Source organism: Carlito syrichta, unplaced genomic scaffold (genome assembly GCF_000164805.1).
Source record: "Carlito syrichta isolate Samal-C Ts95f unplaced genomic scaffold, Tarsius_syrichta-2.0.1 Scaffold309393, whole genome shotgun sequence".
NCBI classification, from domain to species: domain Eukaryota; kingdom Metazoa; phylum Chordata; class Mammalia; order Primates; family Tarsiidae; genus Carlito; species Carlito syrichta.
Window position 1 is genome coordinate 64,871 of NW_007253489.1, and position 13,899 is coordinate 78,769.

The 13,899-nt window shown below is 41.3% G+C and overlaps 1 protein-coding gene across 1 annotated transcript in view; it reads left to right on the forward strand.

The window, feature by feature from the left end:
- BAZ1B (bromodomain adjacent to zinc finger domain 1B) overlaps positions 1-13,899 on the forward strand; it is a gene marked incomplete at its 5' end in the record, with an annotated part of 102,049 nt that overhangs the window by 51,097 nt on the left and 37,053 nt on the right. The window contains one exon of the mRNA XM_008067193.2: positions 5,222-6,920. Within this exon, the coding sequence (XP_008065384.2) occupies positions 5,222-6,920 (1,699 nt within the window). The remainder of the gene's footprint in view (positions 1-5,221; positions 6,921-13,899) is intronic.

Here is a 13,899-nt window from a genome sequence, read left to right on the forward strand (position 1 = left end):
CCACTTCACTCCAGTCTGGGTAACAGAGTGAGACTCCAACTCAAAAAAAAAAAAAAAAAAGAAAATAAAAATAAAAATAAGTTTTGCAGCTGGGTATGGTGGCGGCACTTTGGGAGACTGAGACTGTAGAGGAGTGCTTGAGCCCAAAAGTTTGAGAGCTGCCTGGGGAACATAGCCAGACTTTGTTTCAATAAATAAATAAATAAATAAATAAATCTTGGCTCTTGAAGTTTGTTTATGAGTTAGAAACTAGTGAAGTACTTTAAAAGATATATTATTTTCAAAATAGTTTAAATATATTTTATTAGTAACACATTTACAAATTTGCTGATGAATGCTTGTTGAGATTGAGACAGGCCCACTGTGAGTGTTGCCTTGGACAAGTGAGAAGGGTGTAATAATAATGAGAATATAAGTTGTCAGAGTTTTCAATTTAGGGTTTTGCTGCCTAGTTTATACTGCTTATTAAGTTAAATGCAGTGTTTGAATGAGCTGTTACAAATAGTTTCTTCATTTTTATCAAGAAGTACGGACTTCTTTTAGACAGATATTTGTGATGGTGGTGTGTTCCAGGTGACAGGAGCAAATGTAGAATTGTGTACACTCTATTTTCCTTTTTCTTTTTTTTTGAGTTGGAGTCTTACTCTGTTGCCCAGACTGGAGTGCAGTGACCGCTCCCGGCCACCGCAACCTCGACCTGGTGGGCTCCGGCGATCCTTCCGCCTCAGCCTTCCAAGTAGCTGGAACTACAGGCGCACACTGCCACACTCGGCTAATTTTTTGATTTATTGTAGAGATGAGGTCTCACCAAGTTGCCCAGGCGGGTCTCGAACCCATGGGCTCAGGCATTCCACTCACCTCAGCCTCCCAAGGCACGGGATTACGGGCTGAGCCACCAAGCCCGGCTCACTCTATTTTCCTATCAGCCTCCCATGTTTCTTAGACATTCATAAATACTTTTTTTTCTTTTTAGCAGTTAGAAAAGGTCTTTGCCAACAAATTATAATGTTGCTAATACAGGTGTCCTTTCTTCTCCCTTCCTATATACTAGTCTAGTAGATTAATTGTGCTGAGTGGGGGATAGGGGACACCCTTAGCACATAAGTGGTTTTATACTTTTTCAGATTCCCCTGAGTCCAGCCATGCCGGCTCCCATCTGGCTGTGACTGCCCAGCATACCCCATGCTGAGATGATCCAGTTACTGAAGGACTGCTCACGAGGGGAGCCGGCCTTTTGGGAGGGGGTTGGGTGAGTTCATTTCTTTCATTTTTTTAGAAAAAAAAAAAATTACATGGTGTGGTTTGGCAAAAATAGGTTGCCGGACCCTCTCATGGTTAAGCCATCCTACCTCTTTCTGATGACATTTCTTCACAGTACGGTGCTTCTAAGTGGAAGTTGAAAGAACCTTGTGGTAAATTTGAGCCTTTTTTTAATGTGGAAAGAGAGCAGGAAATTAACAAGTCCCAGTTGCAATAGACCCTATTATAATATAGCTATACAAAATGCTTAAAAATGCGCTTTGGGAGGCCAAGGTGAGAGGATTGCCTGAGCCCACAGGTTCAAGACCAGCCTGGGTAACTTGGCGAGACCTCATCTCTACAGTAAAACAAACAAACAGAAAAATTAGCTGGGCATGGTGGCATGTGCCTGTAATTCCAGCTACTTGGAAGTCTGAGGTGGAAGGATCACCGGAGCCCAGCCGGTTGTCACTAGGGTGGCTGTGAGTGTGCCACTGCACTCCAGCCTGGGCAACAGAGGATACTCCAACTAAAAAAAAAAAAAGCTAAAAATGTTTTTTTTTAAGTGATAAATTTCATTTTAATAGAGCTTTAAACATATATCCTGTTATTCTGAGCATTAGCACAAACATCAGTCAGTATGTCTGTACTCTGAAGATTTTCCAATATTTGCTGAGGAGGGTTACTAACTTTTTGAAGGCATACATGTGTTTTTAGTTCCTGCCAGAGTAGTGATAGGTCTTGTTCTTGATTGAACATCCTTGATTTACAGGATGTTCTCTGAAATATTGTTCTCTTTGGAGTGATTATTACTGTTCATGAGGAGAATGGAGTCTTCAATAAGTTACCTTTGCTTATTCTTTCTAACATTTTGAAAAATAGTTCTGGGGAACTAAAACTAGTAAATTCTGTGTCTGGGGAAAGTATGAATAGGTTTTTGTTTTTTGTTTTTTTCTTTGATTTGGAGTCTCACTCTGTCGCCCAGGCTGGAGTGCAGTGGCACACTCATGGCCACCCCACCTTCGAACTGCTGGGCTCTGGCAGTCCTACCGCCTCAACCTTTTAAGTAACTGGAACTAGAGGGACGCGCTACCAAACCTGGCTAATTTTTTTTTAATTTATTTATTGTCGAGACATGGTCTCACCAGGTTGCCTGGAGGGTCTCGAACCCACGGGTTCAGGCATCCACTCACCTCGACTTTCCAAAGTGCTAGCATTATAGGCTGAGCTGCTCTGGCCCTTATATTCTTAATATTTAAATATTGATTGGCTTTATAGTACAACTGATTAAATTTTACTAAGCCCGGGCAACCCTTTCGGGTTCCCTTCCACTGTGGGATCTTTTCTGTCCTCTCAATAAATCCTACTTTCTAAAAAAAAAAAAATTTCACTAAATCCATTTGCTTTTCTCCCAGCAAGATCATAGGTGTTCTTCTGTTATCCCTGGAATTTAGTTCACCTTAGCCATTTCTCTGTAGCCTTTTTTAAGGGTGTTATAACTTTATTTTCTCTAGTTCATAGCTATTTTCTTGCCTGCGGTCTTTTCTGTCTTTTTAGCTGGTAGTCTGACCTACCTTCTGTCTCCAGAGTATTTCTTTAAATGTTCCTCTTCTCACGTAGTTCCTTCTACTCAAAAATGTGAAATTTATCAAGTCACTGCCACTTATGTGCTCAACTGCTTTTGGTAATAGAAATCAGTATTCTTGAGGTTATCTAATCTTTTCTCTAATCACTTGAAACAACTTTTTTTCTGAAATAAGCTGTCCCTTTACATTGCTTGGTTATTTTATGTAGTTTGTGTTTTAGCTGCCAGGCTTTTTTCTTTGTAATTATATTCTTTAAAAGCATTTCAATCACATGTTGTTGTTTTTTTAAACACACATTTAAACAGAAACTGGTATCAAGACAAATGAAGTGGGTTCTAACTTGTTAACTAATTCTGTACGATGGAAATGAGGTATGGGAGATTTGAAGAGATGAGATGTGTGTTTAGGAGAATGGGAACACCAGTGGACTTAGGGAACATACTATGGTTGCTGGGCAGTGTTCAATACCCATTTGAGGTGCTTGGCAGTGAATTTAAAGTGAGACCATTTAGTGTTATAACTTTGATTCTAGCTGTGTTTAAGCTGAACACATGCAGCACATGCAGGCCAGGATAAATAGGATGTGAGTTAATCAGAGTTACGGTTTTTCTTTTTTGAGTTGGAGTCTCACTCTGTCACCCAGCCTCGACCTGCTAGGCTCCGGTGATCCTTCTGCCTCAGCCTTCCAACTGGCCGGAATTACAGGCACGCGCCACCATGCCCGACTGATATTTTGATTTATTGTAGAGATGAGGTCTCGCCAAGTTGCCTATGCGGGCTCAGGCAATCCACTCACCTCAGCCTCCCAAAGGCGCAGGATTATAGGCTGAGCCACCGAACCCGGCTTGGTTTTTCTAAGTACGTAAAATAGAACAAGAGAGACAAGGAAACTAGGTTTATGTGAGACCGATTATCATGATTGACTCAAATTTAATCTGGGTAAAGAAGGACAGAGGGGTGAGAGTGGTAAAAATGTGATACAGGCTGGGTGCAGTGACTTGCGCCTGTAATCCCAGCACTTTAAGAGGGAGGCTAGAGGATTGCCTGACCCATGTGTTTGAGACCAGCCTGGACAACTTGGCCAAACCTTGTTTCTACAATAAATCAAAAAATCAGCCAGGCGTGGTGGTGCACAGCTGTAGTTCCAGCTACTTGGAAGGGTGAGGTGGAAGGATCGCCTAAGTCCAGCAGGTAGAGGCTGTGATGGCCATGAGTGTGCCACTACACTCCAGCCTGGGCAACACAGTGAGACTCCAACTGATAAAAAGAAACAATGTGATATAAAATTAATGAATTTAAGACTGGGTATGGTGTCAATGCATGTAATCTCAGCACTTTGGGAGGCCTAGGCGGGAGGATTGCTTGAGCTCAGGAGTTTCAGACCAACATAGGCAACATAGCGGGACCGTGTCTCTACAAAAAGTAGAAAAATTAGCTGGCCCTGATGGTGTGCCCCTGTAGTCTCAGCTACTTGGGAGGCTGAAGTGGGAGGGTCATCTGAGCCCAGGAGAACGAGGCTGCAGTGCGCCATGGTCATGCCACTGCATTCCAGCCTGCATGGCAGAGAGTGAGACCCTGACTCAAGAAAAACGAATGGATTTAAGGTCTTGGTGAGGTTGAAGGGTTGCGGAGTTGGAGAACTAGAGGGAGTGAATTTGGACAATATGAGAGTATGTTTAGAGGATTGTATGAAATTAATGGTCATTTAGAAAGGTTGTATTTTGTAATATATTCATGGCAACAAGTTCTTGAATTATGGGGAGAAGACAAAGGGGAGTTGGAGATACCAGGAGGCCCAGGTCAGAGAGTTTCCTTATCTGTGAGCAGTGTTTGTTGGACTCACTGATACTTTGAATAAGACCATATGTCTCATAGTTCAGACAAAAATATTAAACAGTATACTTCCTACTTATAGAATGCCCCAAATTGGAACAAATGTTGGAGAGATAAAAATACAGTCTTGTTACAAGAACAGTACTTTTTAAACTTCAGGGATTACCATTTTCTAGATCAAGTATTCTTAATCAGGCCCATAAATGGATTCTGAAAATATGCATAGTTTTTGTATATTACTTTTGGAGAAAGGGGTTCACAAATTTTATTAAAAATCTAAGGAGGCTCTAATGTATGTATAAACAGAACTAGTTACATAGCACAAATGTCTGGTGTTAGAGTATATATATTTAAGTCTGGATATCAAGAGAATTTTGTATTGATGTGGCAAAGGAATTAGCTAACATTTGTATCTTTGTTTTTTCAGGGATACAATGTCTATGAAGATAAATGAATATGTAGAGTTGCCTGAATAGTAGGGGAAGAGGGCCTTTAAGATGCTTAAATATTGCTTCTTTAAACTAGTTTTTAAAATTAATTTTGCTCCTATTCTTAAATTCCAGTATATGACTCTCAACCCTTCTACTAAGAGGAAAAATGCTGGATCCCCAGACAGGAAACCCTCGAAGAAATCCAAGACAGACAATTCTTTGAGTTCACCACTAAACCCTAAGCTATGGTGTCATGTACACTTGAAGAAGTCACTGAATGGCTCGCCACTCAAAGTGAAGAACTCCAAGAATTCCAAGTCTCCGGAAGAACATTTGGAAGAAGTCATGAAGATGATGTCACCTAACAAGCTACATGCTAACTTCCACATCCCTAAGAAAGGCCCACCTGCCAAGAAACCAGGGAAGCCCAGTGATAAACCTCTGAAAACAAAGGGCAGAAGCAAAGGCATCCTGAATGGACAGAAATCCCCCGGGAATTCCAAGTCTCCCAAAAAGGGACTGAAGACTCCTAAAACCAAAATGAAGCAGATGACTTTGTTAGATATGGCCAAGGGCACGCAGAAGATGACACGAGCCCCACGGAATTCTGGGGCAACGCCTAGGTCCTCTAGTAAACCTCATAAACATCTGCCTCCTGCTGCCCTGCACCTTATTGCCTACTACAAAGAAAACAAAGACAGGGAGGACAAAAGGAGTGCTCTGTCCTGTGTTATCTCCAAAACAGCTCGTCTTCTCTCCAGTGAAGATAGAGCTCGTCTCCCAGAAGAATTGCGAAGTCTTGTTCAAAAGCGCTATGAGCTTCTAGAGCACAAAAAGAGGTGGGCCTCTATGTCTGAAGAACAACGGAAAGAATATTTGAAAAAGAAACGAGAGGAGCTGAAAAAGAAGCTGAAGGAAAAAGCCAAAGAGCGTAGAGAGAAAGAAATGCTTGAGAAGTTAGAGAAACAGAAGCGATATGAGGACCAAGAGTTAACTGGCAAGAACCTTCCCGCATTCAGACTGGTGGATACTCCAGAAGGGCTGCCCAACACACTGTTTGGGGATGTGGCCATGGTGGTGGAATTCTTGAGCTGTTATTCTGGGCTACTCTTGCCAGATGCTCAGTATCCTATTACTGCTGTGTCTCTTATGGAAGCCTTGAGTGCAGATAAGGGCGGCTTTTTATACCTGAATAGAGTGTTGGTCATTCTCTTACAGACCTTGCTACAAGATGAAATAGCAGAAGACTATGGTGAATTAGGAATGAAGCTATCGGAAATCCCCCTGACTCTGCATTCTGTTTCAGAGCTGGTACGGCTCTGCTTGCGCAGATCTGATGTCCAGGAGGAAAGCGAGGGCTCCGACACGGATGACAATAAAGATTCAGCACCATTTGAGGACAATGAGGTACAAGATGAGTTCCTAGAGAAGCTAGAGACTTCTGAGTTTTTTGAGCTAACATCAGAAGAGAAGCTACAGATCTTGACAGCACTGTGCCACCGGATCCTCATGACATACTCGGTACAAGACCACATGGAAACCAGACAGCAAATGTCTGCAGAGTTGTGGAAGGAACGGCTTGCTGTGTTGAAGGAGGAAAATGATAAGAAGAGAGCAGAAAAACAGAAGCGGAAAGAAATGGAAGCCAGAAATAAGGAAAATGGAAAAGAAGAGAATGGATTAGGCAAAACTGATAGGAAAAAAGAAATTGTGAAGTTTGAGCCCCAGGTAGATACAGAAGCTGAAGACATGATTAGTGCTGTGAAGAGCAGAAGGTTGCTTGCCATTCAAGCTAAGAAGGAACGGGAAATCCAGGAAAGAGAAATGAAAGGTAAAATTTCATGCTGAGAGAAAAGGGGAAGCTCTGTGGAAGATAGTAAAAGAAAGGGATTTATCAAGGTAATGGTAGGGTCTCTGTTTGTCATAACTACTTATTTATTATGTATATTAATAACTTAGCACCTACCAGGTATATAATATTTTAGCAGGCGTATTTAGCCTGGCATTCTGATTTATTAACGATAAGTGAATGTGATGTTGGCATCTTTTCTGGGTTTAATGAAGGACCAAATCCACAAATAGTATAGTGGAAACAGCATATTACTTGTTGGCTAACTTGGGTTTCTGGGCAAGTCAGTTGTCCGTGCCTCACTTTCCTAACATGATTGGTCGGATTGTTGTGACATTTGGATGACAAAAATATTTGAATCCCCTAGTATGGTTACCAACTTGGTTAGTAGTCTTTCCTTTAAGAATTTATAAAGGGTTTTCATGGCACCATCAAATCTGTACTTTGTAAAATTAAAGAAAAATTTTTTTCTTTTCTTTTAGAGATAGTGTTTTGCTCTTTTGCCCAGGCTGGAGTGCAGTTGTGTGATCGTAGCTCTTTGAAGCCTCAAACTCCTGTGTTCAAGCAATCTTGCCACTTCAGTTTCTGGAATAGCTAGGACTGCTGGCACAAGCCCGACTAATTTGGGTTTTTTGTTTTGTTTTGTTTTGAGTCAGAGTCTCACTCTTTTGCCCAGCCTGAGTGCAGTGGCATGTTCCCGGGCACTGCAGCCTTAACCTGCTGGGCTCCGGCGATCCTTCCGCCTCAACCTTCCAAGTAGCTGGAACTACAGGCGCACGCTACCACGCCCGGCTAGTTTTTGATTTATTGTAGAGATGAGGTCTTGCTGCCCAGGCGAGTCTCAAACCCACGGGCTCAGGCAGTCCACTCACCTCAGCCTCCCAAAGGCGCGGGATTACAGGCTGAGCCACCGAGCCCGGCTCACTTTTTCTTTTTTTGAGTTGGAATCTTACTCTGTCTCCCAGGCTAGAATGTAGGAACACACTCACAGCCATCCCTGTGTCGACCTGCTAGGCTTTGGTGATCTCTCCACCTCAGCCTTCCAAGTAGCTGGAACTACAAGCATGCATTGTCACGCTCAGCTAAATTTTGATTTATTGTAGAGGTGAGGTCTTGCCAAGTTTCCCGGGCTGGTCTTGAACCCGCAGGCTCAAGCAGTTCTGGAACTCGCCATGGCTTCCCATAGTGCTAGAATTACAGGCTGAACCACCGAGCCCAGCCAGAGTCTTAACTTTTTAAAAACCATTTCCCCGCCTGGGCAGCAAGACCTCATCTCTACAATAAATTTAAAAAAATCAGCAGGGCGTGGTGCATGCCTGTAATTCCGGCTACTCGGAAGGCTGAGGTGGAAGGATCGACGGAGCCCAGCAGGTGGAGGCTGCGGTGGCCAGGAGCGGCCACTGCACTCCAGTCTGGGCAACTGAGTGAGACTCCAACTCAAAAAAATAAATAAATAAAGATAAATAAATAAATGAAAGCAGTTTCTTAAGAAATAACTCACATACCATACAATTCATTCATTTATTGTGTACAATTCAGTGTTTTTTTTAGTAGATTCAGCGATAATGTGCAACCATTGCCACGATTTTATAACATTTTTATCATCTCAGAAAAAACTTCCTACCCTTTAGCTATCATCACCTCATCTGCTCATCCTCCCTAGCCTAAGCAACCACCAGTCTACTTTGTCTCTATAGATTTGCCTATTCCAGATATTTCTTATAAATAGAATTGTATAATAAATAGGTAGTCTTTTGTGTCGGCTTCTTCCACTTAGCATAATATTTTCACGGTTCACTCATGTTGTAGCATGTGCTAAGTGAGAAAAAGCCAGTCACAAAATATCACCTCTATTTTGTTCCAAAACATATTCAATAGAAAACCCAAAAGTTGGCAGGGTGCAGTGGCTCACACCGATTATCCCAGCACTTTGGGAGGCTCAGGTGAAAGGATTGCCTGAGCCCACGGGTTCGAGACCAACCTGAGCAACTTGGTGAGTGAGACCCCATTTCTACAATAAATAAAAAAATTAGCAGGGCATGGTGGTGTATGCCTGTAGTTCCAGCTACTTGGAAGGCTGAGGCAGAAGGATTGCCTCAGCCCAGCAGATTGAGCCTGCAGTGGTCGGGAGCATGCCACTACCCTCTAGCCTGGGTGACAGAGTGAAACTCCTACTCAAAAAAAGAGAAAAGAAAACCCAAAGTCACTTATTACTCTTCTCCCCATCCCCAGTCCCCGGCAACCACTTATCTGCTCTCTGTCTCTATAGATCTACCTATTCTGGATATTTTATATAAATTGAAACACTTAATATGTAGCTTTTTTATGTCTGACTTTTTTCACTTAGCATGTTTTCTAAAGTTCATCCATGTTGTAGCATGTATTATTAGTACTTCATTCCTTTTTATGGCTGAATACTATTCTACTGTTTGGATATACCACATTTTATTTATCATTCTTCAGCTGATAGACATTCATCAGTTGTTTTCCTCTTTCGGCTATTATAAATAATGTTGCTATAAACATTTGTGTATAAGCTCTTGTGTAGACATATATTTTCATTTCTTTTGGGTGAATACCTAGAAGTGGAATTGTTTTATCCTGTGGTCACATTTAACCATTTGAGGAACTACTGTTTTCTGTAATGGCTGTACAATTTTACTTGCCCACCATCAATGTGTGAGGATTTTGATTTTTTTCACATTCTCACCAACACTTGTTATTATCATACCTTTTTATTATAGCCTTCCTAGTGATTGTGAATTGGTATCTCATTGTGGTTTTTAATTGTATTTTCTAGATGGTTAATGATGTTGACCATCATTTCATGTGTCTGTTGGCTATTTGTGTATCTTTGGAGAAATATTAATTCAGATCCCTTGCTCATCATTAAATGTAGTTATTTTTCTTGTTATTGAGTTGTAAATGTTCTTTATATATTCTAGATAAAATTCCCTATCAGATACATGGTCTACAAATATTTTTGCCCATTTTGTGTGTTGTCCTTTCACTCTTCTTGATAGTGTCATTTGAAGCACAAAAGTTTCTATTTTGATGAAGTTTAGTGTGTCTTTTTTTGTTTTGTTGCTCATGGTGTTAGACAAGGCTCTGTTTCCAAATATAAAGTCATGAAGGTTAACTCCTATGTTTTCTTCTAAATGTCATATAGTTTTAGCTCTTACATTTAGGTCTTTTGATTCATTTGGAGCAATTTTTTTTTTTTTTTTGAGTTGGAGTCTCACTCTGTCACCCAGACTGGAGTGCAGTGGCCGCTCCCAGCCACTACAGCCTCAGCCTGCTAGCCTCTGGCGATCCTTCTGCCTCAGCCTTCCAAGTAATTGGAACTACAGGCGTGCGCTATCATGCCCGGCTGATTTTTGATTTATTGTAGAGATGAGGTCTTGCCAAGTTGCCCAGGCAGGTCTCGAACCCACAGGCTCAGGCATTCCACTCACCTTGGTCTCCCAAAGCGCTGGGATTACAGGCTGAGCCATCGAGCCCGGCTGGAGCAAATTTTTATTTTATTTTTTGAGCCAGAGTCTCACTCTGACGCCCAGGCTGGAGTGCAGTTGCATGCTCTTGTCTACCATGGCCTTGACCTTTTGGGTTTAGGTGATCCACCTCAATATTCCAAGTAGCTGAAACTACAGGCGTGAGCCACCATGCCCAGCCTGAAGCAAATTTTTTTTTTTTGAGTTGGAGTCTCATCCTGCTGCCCAGGCTGGAGTGCAATGGCACACTCACAGCCACCCCAGTGTCAACCTGCTGGGCTCTGGTGATCCTTCCACCTCAGCCTTCCAAGTAGCTTGGAACTACAGGCATATGCAACCATGCCTGGCTAATTTTTGATTTATTGTAGAGACAAGGTCTCACTAAGTTTGCCGGGCTGGCATCGAACCCTCAGGCTCAGGCATTCCACTCACCTTGGCCTCCCAAAGTGCTGGGATTGCAAAGTAAGATCCAGACTTATTCTTTTTCATGTGGCTATCCAGTGCTGCCGCTATCATTTGTTGAAATGACTAACCTTTTCCCAATGAATGGTGTCAAAAATGATTGGACCATACACACATTGGTTTCTTTCTGGACTCTGAATTGCTTGATTGCTCTATATGTCTGTCCTTTTTGTTTGTTTCTTTTTTGTTTGTTTTTAATTTGAGTCAGGGTCTCTCGCCTAGACTGCAGTACAATGGCATGATTGTTGTTCACCATAGTCTCTACTTCCTGGACTCAAGCAATCCTTCCTCTTCAGCCTCCCAAGTAGCTGAGACTACAGGCATGCACCATCCTGCCTGGCCAGTTTTTAAAATTGTATTGTAGAGATGAGGTCTCTGTGTTAACCAGGCTTCTCTAAAACTTCCTAGGCTTAACCGGTTCTCCCACCTTGGCCTCCCAAAGTGCTGGAATTACTGGTGTGAGCCTCTACACCCAGCTAAATGTCTGTCTTTATGTCAGTACTTCACTGTCTTGATTGCTTTCTAGTGAGTTTTGAAACAGAGAAATATGGGTCTTCCAAGTTGTATTTTGTTTTTTTCTTAAAGATTGTTTTGACTGTTTGGGTGTCTTTTAATTCCGTATGAATTTTAGAATCAGCTTGTCAGTTTTTACAAAGAGGCCATCTAAGATTCTGATAGGCATTGAGTTAATCTCTAGATTCAACTTTGGATCAAGTTTATAGATCAGTTTTGGGAATATCACCATCTTAATGATGTTAATGTCTTCTAATGCATTAACATGAGATGCTTTCCATTCATACAGATCTTCTCTGACATCATATTAATGTTGTGTAGTTTTCTGAGTACGAAATTGTGTGCTAACGTTAAATTTATTCCAAAATATTGACACTCAAGTGTTCTTTGCCATCCCGCATTCCATGGTTATATCCCCCTTCTTGCATAATGAGAACCCTGGACACCCATCAGTATCAATATTTACTTATATTTACTTTAATTTTGTGTGGAGTATACACAAAATTAGTCTCAGAATTGCTATACCATTCAGTTAAGAGCAATAAATCTAAAATTTATTCAAATTTACATTTTTTTCTGTGGTTCTTTTGTCTTTAAGACTAAACTATTTTGATCACTCCTGTTAATTTTCAGTTTATGAGGGTTTCCAGCATATAAAGTGAAGATGGTAAATACCATTTATTTGTCAATGTTGGGTGCTAAGTATTAGGTATTTAGAAATAATCTTATGTGTTGAATATTTTAGGTTAAGTCATACAACTTTGTCACTTGAATAGTTCTTTCATTAGAAAATGTATGTTTCGACTGGGTGCAGTGGCTCACGTCTGTAATCTCAGCACTTTGGGAGGCCGAGGCAAGAGGATTGCCTGAGCCCAGGGGTTCAAGACCAGCCTGGGCAACTTGGTGAGACCTCATCTCTACAATTTTTTAAAAAATCTTTCTTTTAAAAGAGATTTTAAGCCGGGCTTGGTGGCTCAGCCTGTAATCCCGCGCCTTTGGGAGGCTGAGGTGAGTGGATTGCCTGAGCCCGCGGGTTCGAGACCCGCCTGGGCAGCGAGACCTCATCGCTACAATAAATCAAAAAATCAGCTGGGCGTGGTAGCGCACGCCTGTAATTCCGGCTACTTGGAAGGCTGAGGCGGAAGGATCGCCGGAGCCCAGCAGGTTGAGGCTGCGGTGGCCAGGAGCGGCCACTGCACTCCAGTCTGGGCGACAGAGTGAGACTCCAACTCAAAAAAAAAAAAAATAAAAGAGATTTTAGTTTACTATACTTAAGGCCATTGAAATATTATTATACATATATGCATACTGTGTATGAGTATGTGTATACGATTATGGACTTTCCATTTTAAAGACCTGTGAAGAAAGTATAATTGCATTCCAAATAAAGCAGCATGTAAGCTAACTTAACATATACGTATCACACTTGAACTTTGTTTTACATGAACTGTAATAATTTCTTCTTGAATATTGTCCTCTCTGTTTTATAGTTCTTGTAACATAGAGCAAAAGATGATGATACTCTATTTGTATAGAAACAAAGAATAGAGTATTACTATTTTACCAAGGTCAGCATTTTAATTAGTTTTCATGTCTTTGGCTATCTAGTTCAGTACTGTAACCTCTGATAAACTTGTTCTTCTTTTGGTGATCTTTCCTAAGTAGGTTTTTTATTTGTTTGTAGCCTCTGGAGAATGAGCTTTTCCTTGGTTGTAATTGGACCTTTACTCTGTGTCTCTTTTTATCATTTACCTTTGCACTTTTTTCTACTATAACTACTGTTGCAAACATATCAGTTACATTCAGGCTAGAAAATCGTTTATCAAAGTTAACATTCCATGTTTCAATTCTATATGAATTTTAGAAATTTGTTTTAGATAAATGGAATTTCTCTTAAGTTTTTAAAGAAATACCTTTAAACAGATACATTTTCCAGATTCTCACCCTACTGTAAATGTTATCATCCGTAGATGATTAGGGTTAAATAATTTTGGCATTGTAAATAGCATTGCTCTGTACCTTTGTAGTACCAGAATTTCAGACATTTGTGGAAAACTTAAATTTAAAAGGTGGAATTACTGGGCTACTTTTGTTATTGAGGGAAATTTCTATCTGAATAGAATAAACCCAATTAATGAATGATCATAAATTAATTGATTAAATATTTCATCATTAACTGTAACTTGCAGCCGGGCTTGGTGGCTCAGCCTGTAATCCCGCGCTTTGGGAGGCTGAGGTGAGTGGATTGCCTGAGACCACAGGTTCAAGACCCGCCTGGGCAACTTGGCGAGACCTCCTCTCTACAGTAAATCAAAAATTAGCTGGGCGTGGTAGCGCGTACCTGTAGTTCCAGCTACTTGGAAGGCTGAGGCAGAAGGATCACCGGAGCCCAGCAGATCGAGGCTGTGGTGGCCGGGAGCGGCCACTACCCTCCAGTCTGGGTGACAGAGTGAGACTCCAACTCAAAAAAAACCCCAAAAAACAAAAAAACAGTA